Here is a 27,134-nt window from a genome sequence, read left to right as displayed (position 1 = left end):
TCAGTATAAGCCAGTGAAAAATAAATTTACAAGTGTGGGACCTGCCATAATTCTCCCAAAACTGTACTAATCAAAGATCCCTGATTAATATCAGTTTAAAGAAATTACGAACTTAGAAGTCTTAGGAAAAAAGATAACAATCTCTAGGTGAAATTCCTCCCCCCATTTCTATTTAATCAATCTGTTCTAGTATCTAAAATTAAACTAAAAATGTATCTTTATAGTTACATTCAAACATATTTAAGAATTTTAATTGATAAAGCACCTTGTATCTATAGTTTTAATGGCTTCCACACAAGTCTAATATCTATGTCTCCCTGTTCCAAAGAGATAAACTTGAGTTTTTAAAGGCTTTGTCAATGATGATTGTTAGAGGGGATGTCGGAAAACTGGGACACTGATGCATTGTTGGTGGAATTGTGAACAAATCCAACCATTCTGGGGAACAATTTGGAACTATGCTCAAAAAGTTATCAAACTGTGAATACCCTTTGATCCAGCAGTATTATTACTAGGCTTATATCCCAAAGAGATATTGAAAAAGAGAAAGGGACCTGTATGTACAAAAATGTTTGTGGCAACCCTGTTTGTAGTGGCTAGAAACTGGAAAATGAATGGATGCCCATCAATTGGAGAAAGGCTGAGTAAATTATAGTATATGAATGTTATGGAATATTATTGTTCTGTAAGAAATGACCAGCAGGATGAATAATAGAGAGGCTTGGAGAGATTTACATGAACTGATGCTAAGCGAAAGAACAGAACCAGGAGATCATTATATACTTCAACAATAATACTATATGAGGATCAATTCTGATGGAAGTGGCTATCTTCAGCAATTGAGAGGATTCAATTCAGATCCAATTGATTTGTGATAAACAGAACCAGCTATACACAGAGAAAGAACACTGGGAAATGTGTGTAGACTGCTTGCATTTTTGTTTTTCTTCCCAGGTTATTTTTACCTATCTAAATCTGATTTTTCTTGTGCACCAAAAGAACTTTTTGGCTGTATAAACATATATTGTATTTAAGATATACTTGAACATGTTTAACATGTATGAGACTGCCTGCCATCTAGGGTAAGGGGTGGAGGAAAAGAAGGGAAAAGTTGGAGCAGAAGTGATTGCAAGGATCAATGTTGAAAAATTACCCATGCATATGTTCTATCCACAAAAAGCTATTTAAAAAAAAGAGTGAGAGAACATTCTCTGTGACCTTCTAAAATAAATAAATAAATGAAGGCTATGTCAGGGGGATATGAAAAGTTGATGTAGTTCAGTTGAGAAAGGCTAATCATCAGTAAGTTGACCAATACTACCCACAAAACAGAAAAACAATACAAGACAATCTTTAGTCTTTCAGGTCCATCCCTCTCTTTTTACAAAGTGATAGGGAAAGGGGGCAGAGGATGCTATGTTTTTTTCTTCTTCTTTTTAATAACATCTAAAAATATTAAGTAACTTGATATTTCAAGTGTGAGATTTTTTTCCAATAACCAATAGTATACCAGTGTTAAGAAGTGAACTACATATAGGGGCACTATTATAAAATAAATAATAAAAGAAGCTATAACTAAATGGAAGGAACATTTATTTATAGATGCTCTCTGACAAAGAAGAATTGGTTTCATTGTATGCCTAAAGTTGGCAAGAGATATTATTTCAAAGGATATTTGGCCATTTCACATAATGATGTTAATAAAGAGCAGAAGTAAGAGGAATAAAGAGTTGTACCTTATATGCAAATGATATTGTAGATGAGGCAGAAAAAAGTCTACAAAGATCTTAATGTAAGTCTTCCAAATTATATCAGTGTATATATACTTGGATACTTGGCAATTATAATATGAAAGTCGACACCAAAAGAAAAATTTAAAAAATGGTAAAGGATTAAATGAAAAAAAGAAGTCAAAAATGCTGTATCAGAAATCTTTTAGTATTTTTTATGAGAAAGGAAGAGAAACGCACTGGACATACTAAGCACAATTTAGCATCACAACAACAGAAATGAGTTAACCAGATAGAAAATAACAAGCTGTCTTTGTATATCCAAATCACTAACTGGTTAGAAGATAAAAATGAATTATCTGTCATTGATTTTATAACCTTGTTAAATATGGATTCTCATGACTTAAGAACTCTGATCAATACAATATAATAATCACAACCATGATTCTAGAGAAGGGTTGAAGAAGAAAACTATCCACTTCCTGAGAGATGATGGACTAACTATATAGAATGAAAAGCATCTTCGCACATGGTCCATTTGGGAATGTTCAACTCTATATATTTGTTAATAAGGGTCCCCCACTCCATCCTATCCCTGCCCTCAGGTAGACAGGAAAAGAAAAATAAAATGCTTAATAACTGAAAACATTTTTTTCAATAGGCCTTTACTGTGTTTTATTGTTTTGCTCAATACAAACGCAAACTATGCTAACTATACACGCCTATGTAACCACAGCATAAAAAAAAAAATTTTCTACCTGTTCTCAATAATTTATTTGGGTAGATTTTCATAAGTAAAACTCCTAAAAGACTACTAATTCTGAACTCACTTAAATAATACAGGGATTCATTTAAAAATTTTTTTATTTTATTCTTACTTCTTTTTAATAACCATAGTACATAGTAATGAATTAGGATCTCACTAAAAATGATCTAATGTAGAGCTAGGTATAATGTTTGTTTGTATGTATTTGTTTCCTTAAGCTAAGTGGCAAGAAGAGATGTAAAAAAATTCGTGGTCCTATCAATTTAAAAAATTTGAGATGCTGTGGTAATAACTGAACTATAAACAGAATAGAAGGCAGTAAACTCAACATGACCCTTTTCTCTGATCTTCTGCCTTACTAGGAAGATAGATTCCATCTCTGGCTGTCCTGACTCTAATAGGTGAGGGTTTTTTTGTTTGTTTGTTTGCCTTATTAGGGATCTAACCTCCATGCAACTTCCCAAAGTTTATTGGTTGTGCTCCATAATAAGCAATATCTAATTCATATCTCTAGTTTCTAGCTCCCCTTTTGATAACTCTGAATTCCTTATTTTTAATATTCCTAGCTCTTAGTATTGTGCTAAGCACATAACAAATGCTTAATAAATCATATATCTGTTTTGTATTTGGTATACAGTTTAACTGGTGATAAAATGCCAGCAATTTTCTTGAGATTCGAAATCCTTAAAAACTTCATTATCAGTTTTATAATGGTAAAGACAGACTAATAACTTTTTGATGTGTTTCTTATTTTTTCTAAATAATAGCCTTTTATTTTCAAAAGAGATGCAAAGATAGTTATCAACATTTCTTATTTAATCAAGTAAAAGAATGATATAAGGGGGTTGAAGTTCAATTAAGTTTTAAATGGACAAGACCTTGTAATCTCTCAAAACATACATAATTAGAGAATCTTAATGGAAAAGATATCCCTAACTGGAATTATTGGCCCAGAAAAAATTTGGGTGGTATGAGTTAACTGTTAGTCCTTTTAATCTCTTTGATTTTATAGCCATTTAATCCAATCTTCTCTCTTTCTCTCTCTCCCCCCCTCCTGCTGTGTGTGTGTATATGTGTCTCTTTCCCCCTCCCCCCCTCCTGCTGTGTGAATGTGTCTCCCCCCCACCCCCCCACCCCCGCCTCATCTCTCTTTGTCCTTCCCTCTCTCTTTATCCCTTCCCCTACCTCTATCTCTCTTTCTCCCTCCCCAATCTGTCTGTCTGTCTCTCTCCTTCCCTCCCTCTCTCTCTGGTACTGCGCCATCTAGCTGCCCCTTCAATCTTCTCTTTTTATAAATGAGGAACCTAAAGCCCAGGTAGGTTAAATGATTTGCTGCAAGTCCCTCAAATAGGATGCATTAAAGCAAGGATTTGCATCTAGATCCTCAATTTTTGATGCTACCCTCTAAACTCAAACAAGACAAAAACCCAACAAAAAATATACACTCTCCATTTTGTTCTCTTGCTTACTTAGCATGTAATTCCTTTGAATCTTGCTAATTGGCACACTATAATAGAGATATCTAAATAAAAAAGCTAACATGTACATAGTGTTTACTGTGTTCTAAGCACCAGACAATTATTATCCATTTTCATCCTCATAACATTCCTGGGAGGTAGGTGCTATTATCATGTTCATTTTACAAATAAGAAAACTGAAGCAAAGAGGTTAAGTGATTTGCTCAGTATGACATAGCTAGTAAGAGTCTGATCTGTATTTGATCTGGTCTTCCTGAATCCAGGTCTGACATTTTATCCACTATACCACGCACCTGCTCCAATGTAATTATTTAAGTTGGGGGAGGGGGAAGGAGGAAATTGAACTTTTATACAAACTCACTGGTTTCCCAGTTTTTTATAATCATGTTTTCTCTTAAGTCTATTATCACAAATAGAAGCTGGATACCCTAAAACAGAAAAAAATCAGCCCTACTGTTCTAAATCTAGACTTTTCTCATGATTATTAGAGGGGAAAATGTAAATAGAAAAGTTTCATGAAAATCTGATAAATACAAAGGCATAAAATGAAACAGCCTATCCATTAACTCCCCTAGGGGAATACCAGAAGGCAGTATGCAGAGGAAAGGCAATGGTACTAAGAGGGTTTTGGGTGTGGGAAGATGTAGAAGGTGGGTGGGTGGAAGAGAAAAAGAAAGGGGAAAGAGAACAGAGGAGGTGTAAGAGGTAAACTGATATATAGATCTCTTCTGTTGGGAGGAGGAAAATCTGAATAAGTCTACTTAAGAGATGTCTCTGAGATTGGTAGGAAAAACCTGTGAAAATGCCTCTCCTCAATTTAAATGACAGGTCCTACTGAAATGGGAAAGAAAAGAAGACTCCTTGGAAACATACACATCAAATATTGAATCTTTGACACAGTTGATGCTCAGTCATCTTTTTAATAAACAAATCAGTAAAAAAACACGTGGAGGAACTGACACCAAAAAAACAACTATGTGCTAATATAAACAGAAACAGAATGAATATCTGTGATAGTATTATTGAGAAATTAAATTCTACAGAAATTAATAAAATATTTTCCAATGTTCTTTTTAAATAATTCATAACATCAAATTTTAATACATACCTTTGAGAGTTCGAACTTGGCTCTGCTTTAGTACAGAGGTTATATAATGAGGTGGTGATGATCCACTAAAAAAAAAAAAAAAAAAAAAAAAAATCACAGCAGAAGTTTTATTTATTTCCTTTTGTATTTAATACTTCACAGTTAATTTTTAATTAGCTAGTACATTTACTTGCTGGAGGGTAGAGTGGTGCAGTAGAGGAGCTGACCTTGGTGACGTACATCCAGGTTCAAAATCCACTCTTGATCCATAGTGCTTTTGTGACCCTGAGCAATGTTTTAAGAACTTTAGACAACTCTCTGAGACTATACTATTCAGAATAGTTGTTGCATTGGTGGAAGGAGTTTTCTTAATAAGAATTCCCCATGCAGATAGAATCACAGGGCTAGACCTTGCTATGTGGATTTTCCCTTTACAACATTCCCCTTTATAAGTATATGAAAAAATTTTGGTTTTTCAGACCAGTTTGGTACTAGAGAAATTTAGGAAAGATTCAATGCTTAAATGATGGATATAAATGTTATCATGGGGACAAAAGTTTAAACAAGGTTAAAAAAAAAAGTACTTTATGTAGACTCCTTTCTGCTGACAACCAATTAAGATCATTCACAAATCATGAATACTTAAAAAAAAAAATTCATGTTAAAAAAAGTTGCAAATATTATACTCATACTCATTAGTATTCACTAATAAATATTTATATCTAGTAAATGAAATTAAGCACCAACATTTTAAAAAAATTTTAAGTAATCACAAAAATAAAGAAAATGGACCAAAAAACCTATTTCTGAACTGCACTATATTAGAGTAAATGTGTTTTGTCAGATAAATTTCCCAACTTTTTAATAACCATATTATCGTTAGCTTTTGAATTAAAACTTTATGTCACAAGAGAATGTATGCATCATTACAGGAAGGGGCTGAAAATCACCTAGTTTAATCTCTCCTTTCTATAGTGAAGGAAATTAAGGCCCAGACTGGTGAAGTGGCTTGCCCAAGGTCATACTAGGAGTAGCAAGTAAGTAGGAGAAGCCAGATTCAAGCCTGGATCCTTTGACTCCATATCCAGTATTTCTATTACAGTGCCAAGTCTCATCTGGTGAATTCTAAGTTGGACTTGATGGCTTCTGAATTCCTAGTCCTCTGATTCTGTAGTGACAGTGTGGGAATAATAGTTATAATAAATTTGGTGATAGATGGAGGTGATACAGTAGTAAGTGAAGATAATGGAGGTAGTAAAAATAAATAAATAAATAAATATGATAGGATTTTAGGAGTTCAAAGGGAGGTCATTCAGTTCAAAAATTTATTTTTATTGAAAATGTTTCTGAAATAAAGTCATCAAAACAGGAGTACAGTCTGTCACTATACTTGATGTAGGCTGTAACAGGCTGGTCATCACAACTCTTTGGGATTAAGTTTCGTCATCTAAAAAAATAAATAAATTATAGGAGAATACTGCTAAGCTTTTCTTCTATTCTAAATGGGAAAATTTTTAACTCAAAATAAAGTTGTTAAAGCAGAATGAAATAAAAATCAAGAGAACTATATATACAATGACAATAATAAATAACCTTTCTAAAAGGTAGTCTAACTCAAATTAATTGCTGTGACCAAGCTCAAGTTTAGAGATGACAAGACAAAACCTAATTCCCTAATATAGGAAGGGAAGGGAAGAAGGCACAAAATATTGTCTACATTGCTAGATGCAGTCATTTGTCAGATTTGCCCAACTGCTTTTATTGTTGGGGGAATGAGAGGCCTTTGGAAAACGACAGCATTAAAAGCAAAATGCATAAACAAAAAAAAGTACCTTTTATGTCAAAATAGGTATTTTTTGTATTGTGACATTGCTATCAATCGTTTTGTTTTAGGAAAGGAAAAAAATTATAAAATGACAGTAGGCTCAGTAAATCCCTTAACATAAAGGGAATAAAAAAAAATGATTAATATTGAAAACGATAGTTTTAAAATAGTAATTTAAATGTGTTATATGTAGGTTTTGGGAAACAATGTCAATTCTTAATTACTGACCAGTTCTTTTGGCATGGCTTCTTAATGAATAACATTGTGATCATTTCCTTTACTCTAAGAAAGATAGTTGTAAAAACTACTAGGCTTTTAAGTTGTATTAACTAGAGATAGATTTTATTGATATACACTTTTCCCAATCTAATAAGAGTTCAATAGAAAGCTAAAAATATTTTGTAATTTCATTGTAGACATGTCAATTTGGCTTTTTGTAGTATCTGTCCCAAATGAATTTCTTTTACCCCCATACTGATCTCCATCATGATGATTAATTTTTTTAAAAACTCCACGTTGAAACTGTGAAGTCTCAATGAATAAAAAATTTTAATGGAATTTAGAATCATTAAAAATAAACTCTTCATAAGTGTGTTGCACATTTCTGCAAGCTTTTTACAAAAGCTGCACAAACTTCTACCTAACTCAAATCAAAAAAATGATTGCACAAAGCTCAACAGATCAAAAAAGCTTACCGAATACTTCTTTGAACAAAAGAAACTCCAATTCAAAGATATAATATATTTAAGGTCTGGATTAGGATGTCAAATGTAGGGGATCAATAGGATAAAATGTACCCAAAGACAAAGGTTAGAAGAATTACAAACATCTCCTCATGGGTAAATAAATGAAACTCATTAAAGTTTTATTTTACTTGGCAAAATTTCTCTGGCATTTCAATGATTATTTTTGTGATTTCAATGTGCTATTCAATGAGGAAAAGAACTTTTAACATGGAAATTGAGAGATTTCACTAATTCTAAACTGAATACATAAATACAAAAATTTGCGATTTTCTTTTTTATTTTTTTTACAAACTTAAAAATGTATGTTCCTAACATATCCTTAGTGCCTTAAACACATTTGTTTAAGATAAATTTAAAATAATTACTTATTTTTTTATATGCATGAATGAAATAATCTCAAAACAAAAGCATAAAGTGTAGGTCACTGTCTCATCCTAAATTCAATTTTAAATGAAAATTTTGCCATTTCTCTATTTCAGGAACCCCAAACACTTAAACCACTAATTATTTGTAACTGAATAAACCCTTACTTTTGTGGTGATGCAGGAGGGGTGTAAAATGCAAGTGCTGAGGAAAAAGGCTGCTTCTTCAGTGCTTGTATAAGATTGGGTTTATACTCTGGATCAACACACCATAAGGAACCTTTTCCATTCACCTAGCAGTAAAGAACCAACAGGATTATTTTTTTTTTTTAAGGATACACAGATAACCAGAATTCAAATGTTTTTTATTAGTTTACAAAGAAGGAAGACAGGTAGGAAGTGAGGAAGGCTACAGCGATGGGAGAGAAAATAAATACTAGGGAGAGAAAATAAATACTACGGAGAAAGTACTGCTGGCTCTGCAGCTTCAGTAGACAAAATAATCAAGATAGTATTTGAGAATGACAGATCACAGGCTCAATCCCAAATTTTACTAAAGTTTGCTAACTGAAATACATAAACTGCAAAATATCCAAAGTTTATGGTGATTAGATCAAGTACCTTTTTTGCTGATATAAATGCCTTTTAAAGAGAATTTATTAGGAACAGCTATTTTGGCACTTACTAGCTAGCTGTGTGACTCTAGGCAAGTCACTTAACCCCAACTGTCCGGACCCCTCTCCCCACCAAAAATGATTAATTAAATCATAACACAAGACAGCAGGAAGTGGGAAGGGTTTTACAAAAAAGCAATTATTTGAAGTTAAAGCAATTTATAATCCTTACACTGCTGATTCAGAAGAACATTATCTACACAAAGAAATTGGGAAGTAAAAAAATCATATATTACTAATAAGATTAGAAAACCAAGATAAAAATATCACTAAAGGACTACAAAACTATAATAGTCTTAGTCTCAAAAAATAGGTAGGAAAGGACACATTTGGTTCTTTTACAGAAGTTGAACAATGGTTGTGGAATACTGCATATAATATCAGTCTTTGGATATGTTGTCTAATTTTTTTATTTTGGGGGCTGATTAAAATATGAAAGGAATAATGAAATTTTAAATTAAAGCACAAATAATTTTGGTATTGCTCTAATCACAGTATCAAATTATAGAACCAACATTACTGCTCGCTATATCCTGCGTAGTTTTAGATTAGGATAAATTCTAACCTATAGGAACCGTGGCTGTTAGGTAGAAAAGGCATAATAATTTAATCATCAATAAATTATCAAGTTTTCAAAAAAAATTATTTACCTAATATTTTATAAGCCAAAATAGAACATTAGATAAACTTTTTTTGGCATAGCTTTTATGACTCTCAGAAAGTAAGTTTAAAATGGCATTTCACATTGTTTTGTGGGAAGATTGTAGTTGTTTTGATAACTATGAATTGAAATCTTAAAATCTGAAAGTAGAAAAATCAATATTGAAAATGGATTGCTAGAGGACAGTTAAGCTTCTTGAGTGTGGTCTCAAGTAATTCTGGTTATGTTTCCACAGTAGCATTTCCTTTCCCTAGCTCTGCTACTGGTAATATAAGATGATTATGTATTTATAGCTTTGTGTTTTAGATTATGTAGCTAAAACACACTTAGTAACTTACTAATTTTCATACAGATGTATCAGACTCATGAGGTTGAGATACTAGACGAAGAGATTCTTAGAGAATGCTGTTAAACTAACTGTGCAAAGAGAAAATATTCATGTGATTGGAAACAGGAAACATGCATACATTGTCTCTCAGTCTGTTACATTTTGGAACAATGTATAGTTTCTTACACAAAACTAATTTAAATGGGCAAAGTTTATTCCCCAACAAATAAGTAATCAAATGATGCGAGCACTTTTTCTAAAAATGAAACAAACAAAAGAGGGGAAAAATGCTAAAAATCACCACTAAAGAAATGTGAACTAAAACTTTTCCGTTTTCACTCAAACTAGCAAAGATGACTAAAAACAGAAGCAATCACAACTGGAAGATGAACACAATAATAATAATTCTGTTGGAAGCGTTATAAATTATAAATAAACTTTAAAGAAGTTACTAAAATGTGGATGCCCTTTGAATCAACAATTTTATACTATAGGAATATACTCTAATGAAATCAATGACACAAAAGAAGATCCTATACTGTACACACTAAAATATTAATAGCATTTTTAGAAGAAACACAAACTGGAAACACAGTACACATTCATCAATAGAGAGATGAACAAATTGTAGCAAATTAATGTAATAGATTATTTCACCACCAAGAAAAAAGAACGTAAGGAAATGAGAGAAACATGGGAAAACTTGTATGGAATAATGCAAAGTATAAATTAGAACCAAGATAATATACACTATCGGAAATAAGAGATGTACACAAACACTATAACAAGGATCAAGAGTTGAATTTATTAGAAAAAAATGCAGGGCTAGTAAGCATTGATCTTAAGACAAAGTCAAATGTAAAGATTCAATCAAATCTATATGTCAGCCATATTAATATTGCTTTAGATGCAAGTTTATGGGTAAATGTGTATATGTGTGTGTGAGTATGAATATTAATAACACACATACACACACACACACATCTGTGCTTAACTGTAACCTGCTTGGAGGAAGCAAGGGAGATGAAAGGGAAAAAAAGAATAAAGTTAAAAAATGCACAGCAGAGAACAAAAGAATAACCTACAAGGAAACAAAGGAAAGAAGGATACTCATGAATATTATGTCTTCTATTATTATACATGCTTTCTTGAAATGGAAATTTATTTTCAAATACTTTGAATCCTTCCTGATGTTTTACTGGGCACATGCCAATGTTCTGTTTTGGCTTTTAAGTTTTCCTCTTCTATTTTCCTGTTTTTTATTTTGTATTTATTTCAAAAGAATTTTTAAATACACACTTAGAACTCAGATCAAATGCAATGATCAATATCAGTTTCAGATGGTTGATGATGGAACATATCCTCCCTCTCATAGAAAGGATGGATATTGATATAATTCCTGTCTCTATAGTAATTATTATAATATTACCTACACTGGCATTCCCAAAAATGCCTCAAATCTGTATCCTATTATTTTTCTGTCAAGAGAAAGGGACACCATATTTCATCATGGGTCTTTTGGAATCATGTTTGGTCAGTGTATTGATCAGAGTTATCAAATCTCTTAAAACTGTCTTTACAACAATTGTTAATGTATATATTGTTCTCTTGATTTCAATTCTTATAGGTTTTCTAGGTTGTTCTCCAAAACCATTTTCTGAATCATTTCTTAAAGTGTAAAAGTATTCTATCACATTTTATCTACTATTTGTCCAGTTGTTTCTCTATTGATGAACAGTACTCCTTTAGTTTTCAATTCTTTTCCACCACAAACATGATACAATAAATATTTTTGCACATACGGGTTTCCTCTTTGATCCCCTTGAAGTACGGACTTGATTGTGGCAAAAAGTTTTTCATTTAGTAACTTTTGGAGAAAAAGTCCGCATTACTTTCCAAAATGATTAGACTAATTCATAATTACATCAATAATGTGTTGATACATATTTTTTCCACAGCTCCTCTAACTTTTAATCACTTTCCTTTCTGTCAAACTTCGCCAATTTTATGAAAATAAGGTGGAACCACAGAATTTCCTTAATTTGCATTTCTGTTCATTATAGGGCTACTGATAAATTGGTTTTCCTCAGAAAACTACCTGTTCATATTCTTTTTACCGTTTATCAATTAAGGCTGAAAAACTTTTCATTTTCTAAAAAACTGTGAATCAATTCCCTTTTTATCCTGGAAATGAACTTGTGCTAGATAGTTGTTACAAAACTTTTTTTTCCCCATTTAGCCCATTGTCTTTCTAATTTTAGTTATATATTTGTGCAAAGGTTTTATTTTATATAATCATCAAAATGATTTGATATTGCCCAAGTTTCAAAAAGATAGATGAGTGGAATGGATTAGATTCATAACATATAGAAGAAATTGAGCACAAAAATCACATGTATGATGAACTCAAAAATCCCCCACTATTGGGATAAGAATTTTTATAACAAAAAACTGCTGCGAAAAGTGGAAAGCAATCTGGGTAGAAATTAAGTATAAATTTATAACTTATCCTGCTTCCCAAGATAAGCTCCAAAGGCACATATAACTTAAAAGACATAATATGTCACTTGTAGTACCATAAAAAAACAAATTGGAGGGGCAAGGAAGAAATCACCTTTCAAATCTATAGACAGAAAAACAGAAAGGATCATAGAAAATGAAGTAAAAAAGTTTCTGCACTCTAACTCATCTTTCATATGGTTACCAAAGTGATTTTCCAAAGTGTACTCAACAAATTACAATAACAACTTCTCATGTCCAAGACCAAATAAGTCCTGTTTGGCTCTTATGGTTTTCCCAATCTGGCTGCTTCCTATCTTTCCAGTCTTACATTTTACTCCCCCTCCAGGTACTCTGATTCAGCCACAGTAGCTTCCTTGCTATTTCTTGCACACTTCATCTCCCTTCTCTCTAGCTGTACCTCAGTTTGGAATGCTCACATTTCTCACATCCTGGTGTCTTCAATTTTCACCATTTTGTATGTACATATTTATTTACATGTTGTCTTCCCTACTTAGAATGAGTTACTTAATGGCAAGGACTACTTGATCTCCGTGGTTAGAATAAGAGTAATTAATAGCATTACACATAGAAATATTAATTGTTGGTTAAAGCCAAGTATTCAAAGATATTTCTATTTGGAATCTTTGTGTAAATTTGTCTTTTTCCCCCACACATTATAGTAGAAAGAATGCTAAATATAGACTCAGAAAACCTGACTTCATATCTTGGCTCTGCTGCTTTCTAATTTTATCACTGTTGGTCAAGTCACTTACCTTTCCTGCGTCTAACCAATAAAATGAATGGATTAGAATAAATGAGCCTCTAAACCTGAAATATGACTTATCTATAAAAAACTGTCAATTCCTCAGCCTAGCATTTAAAGCTCTTCGTAATCTAGCCTTACTCTATGAAAGAATGAATAAAACCATATTTATTAAATGCTTCCTATATATCACGATTTCCTCCTCAGAGGAAAGTCACTTAACTCTGCTTAGTTCCCTTATCTGTAAAATGAACTGGAAAAGAAAACAGCAAACTCTCTAGTATCTTTGTCCCCCACAGGGGAAAGGAAGAGTCAGACATGAATGAAATGAATGATGAACAATTTGTATTAGGTACTGGGCTAATCACTGAGTACACAAAAACAGGAAGAGGTCACTGACCTCAAAGGTCTTACATTCTAATAAAAGACAAAGACAGTGGGAATAGAGGCCAGAAAGGAGTGTTTAGGTCAGGAAATCATTAGACTGGAGAATAAGGAGTGTGTGGCACTTTGATCAGTAGCAAAGGGATCTGGCCAGGATCAGGAAGAAGTAAAAGCTCACCAATCAAAATGACAGTCTCTAAGGGCAGTAGGTAAAGTATGAGGCTAATTGGTATAGAGTGTAAGGTTCAAATCAATGCCCTATCTTATTACTAAAACCAAGTTAGAGATCCCCTCAATTTACTCCCTGCTTGAAATATCTTTCTTCTGCATTAAACTTGTCCTTAAAGCATAGATCAAGGTATAATTCTCAAATGAGGCCTTTCCTATTAATTTCAGTTCTTTCATCTCTCTGACCTGCTATACCAATAAGTTTTTCACACTTATGTTTTGATATTTCTACATTGTCTCACGTTATTAATTTCTAAATACCAAGTGGTAATTACATTTAACTATTTCATACAACTAAATGTAATTCTTTGGGAAAAGTTCTTTAAATTTATTTCTCTCCAGTACAATAAACAATATCTTGGTGAACTAAAAGGGTATTTCCTAATGTTTATTTATTATTACATTATTCTACTACCTTTACTTCCTAGCAAGTCATAATTTATTGTTCTTTTGGCCTGGATCATTGCATTTTTGCAATTAGAGGAGTAGACAGTGCATCAAACAGTTATAAATAGTTGTAAAGTGAGTAACAAATGAAAGTTTGATGAGCAATGAAGTCAAGATATAATTCAGAAATGAGAACCTATTAGGTGAACTAAGGTGAGCTAAAGCCTGTGTTCAAACTTTTACTTAGGACCTTTGCAAGTTGTTGTTTGTCCTTCATTTTCAAAGAGAACCAATGACATTGTAGGATGATGTCTTTACGTGTGCATGGATAGAATTTAAGTGATGCAAAGTTGCGCAATGATCAGCCCTACTTTCTCTTCCAGACTCAAAGTCCTAGTAGAAAAACAAAAGTCAGAGTGACTAGTGATGGCCCAGGAAATAGTGGATGACCTTGTTGGTATCTCAGATGTCTTACCAAGTTCTAAGTCTTTGTGGCTACTGGAATAAATTGTTCTCAATAACCCATTCTTCCAACCTTAGTCTTCACATGCTTGAGGCATAACTAACTCACTGTCAGATTGGTTATCTTTAACCTGGTTTAGCCCAAACATTGAGACAATTTTTCTAGGGTGTGGTGTGGCTGCTGCATATGCTATAGCTTCTTGAGCCACAGATGAAAGCCAAGTGCTATGTGGACACCAAAAGTGGATAAGCAGACCTAAAAAGGGCTCAAGGCAAGTCATCACACCAGAGTAACTAATCCTCCTAGTATATCCCAAACATCCCTGTACCTTGACATAGGAACTGAAGAAAAGAGTTAAAACTCAAAAGATACAAATGTTCCAAAACAACTGCCACATAGAAGCTGGAAAATGAATGGATGCCCATCAATTGGAGAATGGTTGAGTAAATTGTGGTATATGAATGTTATGGAATATTACTGTTCTGTAAGAAATGACCAGCAGGATAAATACAGAGAAGACTGGCGAGACTTACATGAACTGATGCTAAGTGAAATGAGCAAAACCAGAAGATCATTATATACCTCAACAATTAGATCGTTTGAGGATGTATTCTCTTGGAAGTGGATCTCTTCAATAAAGAGAGCTAATTCAGTTTCAATTGATCAAGGATGGACAGAAGCAGCTACACCCAAAGAAAGAACACTGGGAAATGAATATAAAGTGACTGCATTTTTGTTTTTCTTCCCGGGTTATTTATACCTTCTGAATCCAATTCTCTCTGTGCAACAAGAGAACTGTTCGGTTCTGCACACATATACTGTATCTAGGATATACCGTAACCTATTCAACATGTAAAGGACTGCTTGCCATCTGGGGGAGGGGTGGAGGGAGGGAGGGGAAAAATCGGAACAGAAGTGAGTGTAAGGGATAATGCTGTAAAAAATTACCCTGGCATGGGTTCTGTCAATAAAAAGTTATTTAAAAAAAAAAACTGCCACAAAACTTACATAAAGATTAAAAAATATTTGTGTCTGTTTAAGAGTTTCATGATTTAAACTATTCATTGCCAATCCAATTGTTATACTGAGGATTATATTGTCAATATACATCGAGACAGGCCTTAAGTTCTGGTTATCCTGACTCCATACCACCATAATTGCCCTTTGTCTATCTACTAAATATTCAAACAATAGCATTATTCTTTCTAAAAGGACTAAAACATTCCTGATTGTGTTATTCTCTGGAAACAAAAGAATGGATAAAAACAGAAACAAGGAACCAATATCATTCTACAGAACTGTCTTACTATGAAAATATGGTATCTTGTTGTATATTACCTTTTTTTTAAAAAAAGCTTCTTAACTACACAATGACTTTCTCTCCATTTAATATGCAACAAGTGGATAGAGTTAAGTGGATAGAGAGATGGACTGAAATCAAGAAGACTTGATTTCAAATTCTTCTTCAGAGGCTATGTTGTCTGACATTGGCCAAATTACTTAACTTCTCTCAGACTTCTGTAGCACCTACCTACCTCACAAGATTATTCTAAGGATGGAATGAAATAATATATACAAAGCACTTTGAAATTTTAAAGCTCTACTATTATTAAAGTATTTTATTTTATATTATTAAAATTTCTCTTTTAGAAAGAACACATTCATAACTGTAAAATGAGGGTCTTCACAATTAGAATACCCTGGGCAACAAGATTATAGTTTGCCTTAATTCAGATTCATGATTTTACTGGAGTAAGAAACACCTCCAACTAATAAAGATCAGCAACTGTTTTACAATTTATAGTCTTAAGGGAGTTGTCTGGGGACATCAAGAAATTAAGAGGCATGCTGTAGAAGAATTTGAACTGAGCTCTTTTGACTCTCTAGCCACCTTTTTGTGAGGTTGCAAAGGGAAACAAAAGTAATCATAACATGAAAACCATTCACTAATGAATGAATTACTTATAAAAATGTCCCAATTTAAATAATCCTCTTGTCTTAAGAATAGAATATATGCCCATCCTGACTCATTATCATGTCTCTGTTAACCTGATTTTTGGTGGGAATGATTTGAATATTGAAGGATTAACAGAAGCTTAAGAAAAAGATGAAGCCCTACAATATTTTTGCAACAATGACCATCTCTATAGTCATGTTTGTCTAATGTGAAATAAATATATTGCTTTCTTATGCTTTTTCTTAAAAAAAAAAAAACCGCTTTATAAATTTGGCTATAATACTGCATATGCTTTGATTCAACAGTGTCTCCACTGGGTCTGTATCCCAAAGAGATCATAATAAAGGGGAAAAGGACCCACATGTGCAAAAACGTTTGTGGCAGTCCCTTTCGGAGTGGCAAGGAACTGGAAATTGGGTGGATGTCGTTCAGTTATAAAGTGGCTGAGCAAGTTATATGTGAATGTTATAGAATATTATTGTTCTACAAGAAATGATGAGCAGTGTGATTTCAGAAAAGTCTGAGAAAACTTGCATGTACTGACGCTGAGTGAAATGAGCAGAATCAAGAGAACACTGTGCACAGCAATAAGACTGTGTGATGATCAACAATGAAGTGATTCAAAGCAATTCCAATAGACTTGTGATAGAAAGAACCATCCACATCCAGAAAGAAAACTATGGAGCCTGAATGCGGGATCACAACATAGTATTTTCATTTTTTTTGTGGTGGTGTTTGGTTTTCTCTCATTTTTCCCCCCCTTGAATCCGATATTTCTTACACAGCATAATGAATATGGAACTGTTTAGAGAAATAGCACATGTTGAACCATTAGCAGATTACTTGCTGTCTAAGGCAGGGGGAAAGAAGGGAGGGAAGGAGAAAAATTTGGACACAAGATTTTTACAGATGTGAATACTGAAAACTATCTTGCATGTATCTGGAAAAATAAAAAGGCTATTTTTTTTTTTAATGCTCTAATCTTCCAATTTGTTCATTCTGTGTTTCTGTGTTCATTCTAAAAATCAGCAGTGGGTTTTTAAAATTATTATTAATTACTACTATTATTATTTTATATATTATTTATTATTATATAATTATCATATAATAATAATATTATTATTAATTACTATTAATTATTATTAACATTTTTAAAGCTTTGCTTTATTTTTCAAGATATACACTCAATCACACCCTTTCATACGAACTGTTGGTCCCCATCTGAAGTAGATTCATTTTAAGTGGACTTTTCTAAAATGAATTCTCTCCACTCACAAAAAAAGGACTTGTTATATAAGTAGATATCACTTTTACTCAGTGGTATATCATAATTTTTTTTTTGAGAGCTCAGAAAGTAAGCGTTAAAATAACCATTAAAAGCCAACCTAGCTTTATCAAAAGCATGGCATGACAATCTAATCTTTTTTTTTTTTTTTGAAAAGGCAACTAGATGATAGGTGAGGGAGCTATTCTCTTTTTCACTGTGAACACCGGAATTCTCTTAACTTTTCTGCATTGTAAACCTGTACCTTCCCCTCCCCCTCTTCAATCCCCCTATCTTAAGAACTATTTGCCCTTAAATGTTGTCTCTTTAATTTAATAGGGACTATTTTGTCTTTTGTCTTTGCTTCTCTTAACATAACCCAGATCTTGATACCTAGTGGAACATAATAAGTGTTTTCTCAAATTGTTTTACAATCCTGAAAAAGCTGACAGGAAAAGTAAAAAGTAATACATATTATAATAACAGATATTCATGTAATAAACCCGAGTCATCAAGAAAGGATTAAATTATGTTGAGCCTCTTCTGTTAAATAAGGCAATGAAGATTTTAAAAATATTTCTCAAAAACCTAATTTTGTTTTTTTTTTTTAAATCTCCCAGATCACTGAAGCTCACTGCATTCACTAAAAAAACTTATGTGATGATGATGAGGGTAAATTATTATGGGACAAACACCAGAGCTATAACAAAATTCTATAGCATTTTACTTTATTGTTCAACGTTTAAAGAGATTCTCTTAATTGATAAAACACATTTAATCACTCTTCATCATGCCTCATTCAGAGAGGCAGTTTTATGTCCATTTTATACATCTGGAAGGAAGCACAAAAATTTCTACAAAGTCCTAACAAATCAAAAGCCAGTTTACAAACATGCAAATTTTATAAATAACAGCAACGATGAAAAGAAATTACTTTATTCAAACTTACTTAACAGGGCTCAAGAATTAGATCTTACTGGGCTGAAATTTTAAGTGAAAAGCTGACCTTTCATAACATAAAAAGGAAAAAACTATGTTTGCATTGTTTCCTTGAATGCTGGTATGTCTTTATTTAATCTTTGTATTTCAGCACCTGATACATTATAGGTATTTAAAAAGTTTTAAGTCATGATTTTTTCAAAAATTTCAAATTTTTTAAAATTACAGGACCAAAATAATTATTCCATTTCTTGAGGCGCTTTCTGCCTTAATTTTTCCACTAAGAACAAAATGGTACATTAAAGCTATTGAACATTCAAGTGACTATATAAAACTAGAAGTTTGTGGATATTTTCTATTAAAATTAAACATACCCAGTAGTGAAACTAGAAAATAGAATTTTAAACTTTGAAATTAAAGCCAATAGTGAGTTTGTGGCAAATACTTTAAGGAATGTTTAACCTTCTTGATTGCTTTCACATTTAAAAATGCTTTATGGATTGTGTGTCCTTCCCCTCCCCCCAAAAAAACCCAACAAAGTAGTGATCAAAAAAATCTCACCTTGCCATGGCTTCTTTCCACTTTCTGAAAACATTTATTCAAAGAAAGGTTGTGTCGGACAGAATTCTTCCAACCTGTTGGTGCTGTAGCAAAATATGGAAAACGTTCCAGAATCCAACTGTAGATTTCTTTGACTGGCAAACATTTATTTGGCGAATGTTCAATAGCCATGTAAATTAGAAGACTAAAGGAGTAAGGGGGTTTTGAATTCCCTGATTTTTTTTCTGGGTTCTGGTAGGATGGTACAAAAGATGGGACATTATCACCTTCAATGTCATATATTGGACTAACAATAGGAAGACCTTCATTTCCAAGGCTGAAATTTGTTAGAAGATTAGTACTTTCATGAAGCCAGTTCAAGTTTGTGAGCTCATCATCTGCTGATTCACTGTCCACTAATGTAGCTTTTGGCCTGGCAGCATCAACTGCTTCAGGCAAGCTTCCCATTCTGTAAATCTGGCTTAATCCTGCAACCTTTTCTGCTCCAGGAGTTTCAGCTCTCTTATCTGGAGTCATTCCAGTAACTGGACCCATTTAATCCTATGGCTCTGCAACAAAGAAAACAATTATAAATCAATGTAATCCTCAAGACTCAACTTGTTTATGCACTCAAAATGTTGATTTAAATGCCTATCCCAACATATATTTATATATGTATGTATATGTATATATATATATGTAAAATAGCCAGAAAGAAATTTAGATTAAGAATTAAGAAAATGGAAAATATCCCACATTTACAAAAAAAGATTACTTATTGAATACTGTTGTAGTCCATTATTGAATGCTGTTGTATTCCATCACAGGAACAGGCAATAAATAGAAAACTTATTCAAAAATATTTTCTAATTGTAGATACAAAACCAAGTTTTTAAATCCATTGATAATATATGTAGAATAAAATTAACAAAAACTAATATTTAGAATGGTCCCTAGATCCTACTATCTGAAATACTTCTTTCCTAAAATAAAATTGATCCACAGAACCAGCTACACCTAGAGAAAGAACACTGAGAAATGAGTGTGGACTACTTGCATTTTTGTTTTTCTTCCCAAGTTATTTTTACCTTTCTAAATCTGATTTTTCTTGTGCAACAAGAGAACTGTATAAATATGTACACATATATTGTATTTAAGATATACCTTAACATGTTTAACATTTATGAGACTGCCTGTCATCTAGAAGGGGTGGAGGGAAGGAAGGGAAAAGTTGGAACAGAAGTGTTTGCAAGGTCAATGTTGAAAAATTATCCATGCATATGTTATTAATAAAAAGCTATTTTGCTTTCTGCCAAGAAGATGATCTGTAAACTAGTGCAAAAAATGGCTAATCTGGGATTTGATATCCAAGATAACCTAGGAGAAAGTTACACCTAATCACCCTGGATGAGTTAAAATCACCTAGCCTAGAAGAACCATATCCATATTTAACATCTATCCTGTCAGAGCTATTAGGAAGCACTAAGAGAAAGTGCTTTCATCAAGTCAAAGTCTTCTTCTAATCAAATATCACCTTCAAAAGTCATCTGACTAGTTATAGTACAATCTGTAATCATAGAAAAGATTAAAAATAAAACCTTTTGGTTCTCTAAAGAATGTTGCATTGTCAATAAAAAGTTATAATAAAAAAAAATGTTGCAATTGGGAATTCACATGTTTTTGATAATAGACTTTCATTTCCTTGTTTTTTACAGATATATGGTCCACTGTACCCATACTAGTAAAATGTGAGCTTAAAGCACAATCATGCTATACATTCAAACCATCCTTAACAATTTTCAACTTTAACAAATTGAAAATTTTGAAAACATAAAAAGGTTTAGAATACTATTTACCCTTCTTCTTTATATCTCTTTGACAGACTTGATGTAAAGTCACAGTTTTTCTTGAGGGGGGAGTGGGGAGAGGAAGAGGGATGAGATGCAATAATCTCAAAAGTCCATTTGACAATATAGAAAAAAAAAATGCTCATTCTCTCTAATTTAATTCTGGATCCAATTCATTGTCTATCTTGAGGAAAATTAATATTATTTAATAACCAATATTATTGTGTAACCTATCCTATTTCCCATTTTGAGAGTCTCCATTACTCATTCTAGCTCAAAAGACATTTTCCCAGTCTGAACTATAGGCATGGTAGAATAATCATTCCTAGCCCAGAAGTACTTGATATTGAACCTGAGATACTAACTTTTATTTACAGGCAAAGAACCAGCTTGGTCTAAGCCTCTGCTTGAGTGGGATTCTCCTGTCCTCTTTTCTTGTTAAAGTTAGGAACAATGTGATCCCTAAAGAAAAACCACCGAGATGGTTCTAATTTTCTAACCAAGATTACTAGATGTAATTTATATACATCAAGAAATTAATATTCCATAATTGTTAGAGCAATTGGGCAATTAGCTGGTGCAGTGAATAGAGTGCTGGGCCTGACAACAGAAAATTCAGATTTCCAAGTTCAAATCTGACCTCTGAAATTTAGCAGGCTGGGTAACCCTGAGCAAGACACTTAATCAATTTACCTCAGTTTGCTCATCTATACAATTAACTGCAGAAGGAAATGGCCAACCATTTCATTATCTTTGCCAAAAAACAACAACAACCAAAAAAATGAAAAACAAACAAACATAAAAAAACAGGGTCATGAAGAGTCAGAAATGATTAAAAAACAACTGAACCACCACCATCAGAGAGGATATGATAAATCACACATGAAAGCCAAACCGTTTTCTCCAATTGCAAAACTAATCCTCTCACCTAGGATTATTCCTAGGAGGAAGTCAATAAGGAGGAGATGGGGTGATCCTTAACCCACTTCCTTATTAAATTACCTACCAATTGGGATCATTTTATCTTTGCCAAGGGAAGTTTAAATGGTATCCTGGTAGGCCAATCAGAGAGAAGCTACTGACCCTATTAGTTATTGCTACCTAATTATAAATTGATCTTTAGGCCCCTAATTTTTTGTTTGAGATGACCAGCAAAATTGTTATCCTGGCTTTGAAAAAAACTGTCTCAGTCTGTTTTTCTTACCATTTTACTTTCAAGTAAAATCACCAGTAACTTTCAAGTTACTTATATACATATATGTTTATATATACACACACATATATAAGTTGTTCATCCAATTGGATATCAAAGTCTAAATAAGATGACTCTGTGTCTATTTGGTCACGTCAAAACATGGGGTACTCTCATGTGCAAATGGTAGCTCACTGACCAAGCACCAGGATTGGAATTGGGAAGATGCATCTTCCCGAGTTCAAATCCAATCTCAGACACTTGAGCAAATCACACAGATTTGCCCCAGATTCCTCATCTGTAAAATGAGCTGGAGAAGGAAAAGGTAGACCACTCCAGTATCTCGCCAAGAGTACTCAAAATAGAGTCAGGAAGCATTGAAAATGACTGCACAACAAACAAAATCTCTATAATTGAAGTGGTCTTTTCTGTTTCTGTTGCTTAACAAGATATCTGGCCCATACTATTTGAAATAGGTACTTAACAATAGATACTTAATAAATTTCATCTATTTGTTTTTTTTCCCGTAGGGATGACTATTTATCTCTTCTAAGAGGTTGTGAATCTTTCTGTATTGTTCTGGGATTTGATAATATCATCAGTGTCACCAAGGAACCAAGACAAGCATCTAGAATCTTCCATCTATAAAGAAAGCCTGCAGAACACTGAAGTGGATATTTTCTGTGACAACAGTAAAATCAGGCAATTAAAATCACTTATTAACTACATCCTTTGTGCCATATACTGCACTCCTAAAGTGAGACAGTTCTTGCCCTTAAGGAGCTAACCTGCTATAAGGCAACACAAAGTAAAAAATAAACGAATACAAGATAAATACTAAATGTTTCAAGTTATTGAAGAGGAGGAACACTAAAAACTGGAGAGAAGCCTCTTGAAAGAGCTGGCACCTACTACATTCCTTCAGATTGGCTCAAATGATAGGAAAAGATAATAATAAATGTTGGAGGGGATGTGGGAAAACTGGGACACTAATACATTGTTGCTGTTGTTGTGAACTGATCCAACCATTCTGGAGAGTAATTTGGACCTACTCCCAAAGGACTATGAAAGTGTGCATATTCTCTGACCCAGCAGTATCTCTGAGTCTGTATCCCAAAGAAATCATAAGAGAGGGAAAATGATCCATATTTGCAAAAATGTTTATAGTAGCCCTTTTTATAGTGGTAAAGAACTGGAAACTCAGTGGATGCCCATCACTGAGGGATGACTAAATAAGTTATAGTATATGAATGTAATGAAATATTGTTCTCTAAAGAAACAATCAGCAGGATGATTTCTGACAGGCCTGGAAAGACTTATATGAACTGATACTAAGTAAAATGAGCAGAACCAGGAAATCATTGTACATGGAAACAAGAAGATTATATGATGATCAACTGTGATTAACATAGCTCTTTTCAACAATGAGGTGATTCAAGCCAATTCCAATAAACTTGTAATGGAGAGAACCACCTGCATCCAGAAAGAGGACTATGGAGATTGAATGTGATTCAGAATATAGTATTTTTACCTTTTTCACTGATGTTTGCTTGCTTTTTTTCCTTCCATTTTTTTCCTTTTTGATCCGATTTTTCTTGAGCAGCGTTATGTGACAATATGTACAGAAGAATTGCACATGTTTAAGATATATTGGATTACTTGCTGTATAGGGGAGATGGGGGAAAGGCAGAAAAATCTAGAATACAAGATTTTGCAAGGATGAATACTGAAAATACTTTGCATGTATTTTGGAAATAAAAAGCTATTATTTAAAAGAAAGAAGGAGTTGGCATCTTGTAGTGTTCTCTGTTGAAGTTTTCTTGGGGTCTTTGGGAGCAGCTTCATTTCAGTCCAGTAATCACTACAAGTACATCCAGGTGTTAAAGGTCCAAATCCTTTATTATCTGATTCAAAGTATTGTCTCCCTTACACGAACTGATGCTGATGAAATGAGCAGGGCCAGGAAATCATTATATACTTTAACAACAATACTATATGATGATCAATTCTGATGGATCTGGCCATCTTCAGCAATGAGATGAACCAAATCAGTTCCAATAGAGCACTAATGAACTGAACCAGCTATACCCAGAGAAAGAACTCTGGGAGATGACTAAGAACCATTACATTGAATTCCCAATCCCTATATTTTTGTCTGCCTGCATTTTTGATTTCCTTCACAGGCTAATTGTATAATATTTCATAGTCCAATTCTTTTTATACAGCAAAATAATGGTTTGGTCATGTATACTTATTTTGTAATTAATTTATAATTTAATATATTTAACATGTATTGATCATCCTGCCATCTAGGGGATAGGGTGGGGGGAAGGAGGGAAAAATTGGAACAAAAGGTTTGGCAATTGTCAATGCTATAAAATTACCCATGGATATAACTTGTAAATAAAAAGCTATTAAAAATTAAAAAAAAAAAAAAGTCGTCTCTTTTTCTGAGACCCAGTTAGCTTTCTTAGAGGCCTATCTCTCTCCTTGGTTTTGAGAGCTTGAGCTCCTACTGCCAGTCTTTTGTGTTCTCTCCCTCTGCCAGTTTTTGAGGTCCTCCTGAATGTGTCTTGGTTTCTGTGGGAGAGGCAGGAGGACTATCACCACAGTCTTCCAGTTCTGATTCTGGCTGAGTTGTCTGAGATTATATGCTTTCTTATCATAGGTGTGAATCTTGTACAACTATATTAAGTACTAAGTACATGTACTGAACTAGAGAACTGTTAAGCACCATGCTATCAATTCCACTGACTTAGCACCTTGTAAGAATCCTTTGTTTCAAATTCAGCGTTCTGGCCCATAACAGAATCTGATCTGAGGCTTGAAGGTAAGAGGTTTCAAAGAGCACAGGTAAGAACAGAAAATATTCTGATCATGAGGAGTAGCCTGGACAAAAAGTAGGAAGACAGGAAATAATGATGTGATATATGGGAAACAACTAATAGTCCTATTTGGCACATGAGGGAAAAATAGATAAAATCAGCCTAAAATGATAAGCTAAAACAGCAAATAGTTATATTTTATCTTAAAAGGCAATGGGCAACCAATGAAGTTTCTTAAGCAGAGGAGTGATATGATCTAAATTTTGCTTTAGGATTATCAATTTGGTTTTTCTGGGAGCTGGTTTTCAAACCCTTTCCAGTATGTCAAGGATAATGAGGGCATAGATTCTGAGTATGTCTATCCTTATAGTGCTGAGAATGGTGAATGACAGTCCCAGAAAGACATAGATGACCTCAATATCACTGGTATTACTACCATTCCTTCAAGTGATGAGAAAGCCTTCTGAAAGGCTGTGGCTTCTGGGGAACCTATCTCTGTAGCCATTTATGCAGGCCTTGATAGCTTCCCAATTAGGGATTTATCATGCCAAAAACTAAGATAAAGACCTTAACCATGCAGTCAAGGTGGTAGGTTATGGTACTGATAAAAAGATTAAAGAGAACAATAAATATTGGATTGCCAAGAACAACCAGGGTGAGAACTAGGAAAACAAAGGCTACATATACAAGGCCATAAAACCACAACAACCACTGTGGTGTTGCCAGTTTTGGCCACCTACCCTCTGATGTGAGGTAACAGTAACCTTCTGAAAAGGATTTAATAATACATTTTAAGAACCTGCTCCAAGAAAATTCTAAAAAACGCCCAAAGACAAATTGTTGAAATTCTCTTCTGTGTACTGTGTTCTTATCAAAACTCATGGGAATTGTTTTTAATACTACCTATTTCATGATAGACTCAAGATACTTAAATATTTACAAGTCAAAATAATTTTACATATGACCATCAAAAGAAGAAATCAGATTGGAAACCAGAAACTCTTAGGATGATTAGAGAAAAAAATTCATAAGAAAAAAATTCAAAGATAAAAAATTAGGGACACATGACAAAATCTCAGTAGCCTCTCTAAAAGACTATAGATTTGAACTGGAAGAAAAACAGAGCAAAATCAAAACAGTATGACTGGAAAAACACATGTGATCTGTATAATAAGGAATTTGAATTTAAGATAAAATGTAAAGAGGTTATATAAAAACTGTAGTTCTTTCAAAAAGAATGATGAAACAAAAATTCTTATTTTTAAGATCTTTGTAAGATCTTTAAGACCTTACTTAAGGAAAACAGAAAAAATATGTAAAATTATTTTGAAAATGGGGTAAAGGACAGATAGTTTGATGCTCCAGGGGAGCAAACAAGTAAGTGTTTTTCAACAAACAGGAGAACATTTATTCAATTGACATACTGTTTTGTTTTAAAATGGAATATGATGCTTTGAAAAGTAAATTAAAGAGTTATTCAAAAAAAAATTTACAGAGAGGGAAGTTTTTCTTGGACTTCAGATGATGCTTAAAGATCAGAGCTGCTTCCAAAATGACTGCCTGGAGAGTAGTTAATTCCTTCCCCATCAAAGTGAAACTAAGTAGTTGTGCTTTCAAAAATGAAGTAGACTTCTGTTTAAGTGCAGATTCACTTAGATAATCTCTGAGGTCCCTTCCAATTCTGATTCTGGGAAACATAGGCTTTTTGTGAATTGTAATGTTCATTAATTTAGTTTACTTATTCCTCCACTAAAGTCCAATTTATCACGTATAGATGTGGATTTTCTAGGGTTATTCTAGTAGAATATAAATTCTTGAAGGTGCTAGCTAGTAGGATGGAGAAATGTTTGCATGCCAACCTTGCAAAAGACTGTCATAGAAGGACTAACCCAGCTAAGTACAATGGCTTATCACACAATTAGTCATTGGATACTGAATTTCAGCAATTCAGAAGAATTTCTACTGTGACCAAGTTGTACTGAAATCCACATTTGTATAGTTAGGTTATCCACAAAGTCAAGTTTTCACATGAAGTAAGCAAAACAAGTTATTAATTTCTTTGGACATAGCAAATGAAAAAACTTCTACAAAGAAGTCTTTTAAGGAGCTATAATTTGTACAGGTGAAAAGTACACCACCACCCCCCAAAAAAAAAAATTATGAAGAAACTGTTATATGTGAAATTC

General features: G+C 33.2%; 1 protein-coding gene across 1 annotated transcript in view; it reads right to left on the bottom strand.

Moving 5' to 3' along the window:
- Nucleotides 1-24,297, bottom strand: part of FOXN2 (forkhead box N2) — a 38,867-nt gene extending 14,570 nt beyond the window's left edge. The window contains exons 1-4 of the mRNA XM_051975234.1: nucleotides 23,655-24,297; nucleotides 19,106-19,653; nucleotides 8,163-8,287; nucleotides 5,083-5,147 (exon numbers count right to left, since the gene is read on the bottom strand). Coding sequence (XP_051831194.1) covers nucleotides 5,083-5,147; nucleotides 8,163-8,287; nucleotides 19,106-19,639 — 724 coding nt within the window. The 5' untranslated portion in view covers nucleotides 19,640-19,653; nucleotides 23,655-24,297. The remainder of the gene's footprint in view (nucleotides 1-5,082; nucleotides 5,148-8,162; nucleotides 8,288-19,105; nucleotides 19,654-23,654) is intronic.
- Nucleotides 24,298-27,134: the final 2,837 nt, after the last annotated feature.

Source organism: Antechinus flavipes, chromosome 2, assembly GCF_016432865.1.
Source record: "Antechinus flavipes isolate AdamAnt ecotype Samford, QLD, Australia chromosome 2, AdamAnt_v2, whole genome shotgun sequence".
Lineage (NCBI taxonomy): Eukaryota > Metazoa > Chordata > Mammalia > Dasyuromorphia > Dasyuridae > Antechinus > Antechinus flavipes.
The sequence above is the reverse complement of the archived record's forward strand: the minus strand, read 5'-3'. Positions and strand labels throughout refer to the sequence as shown.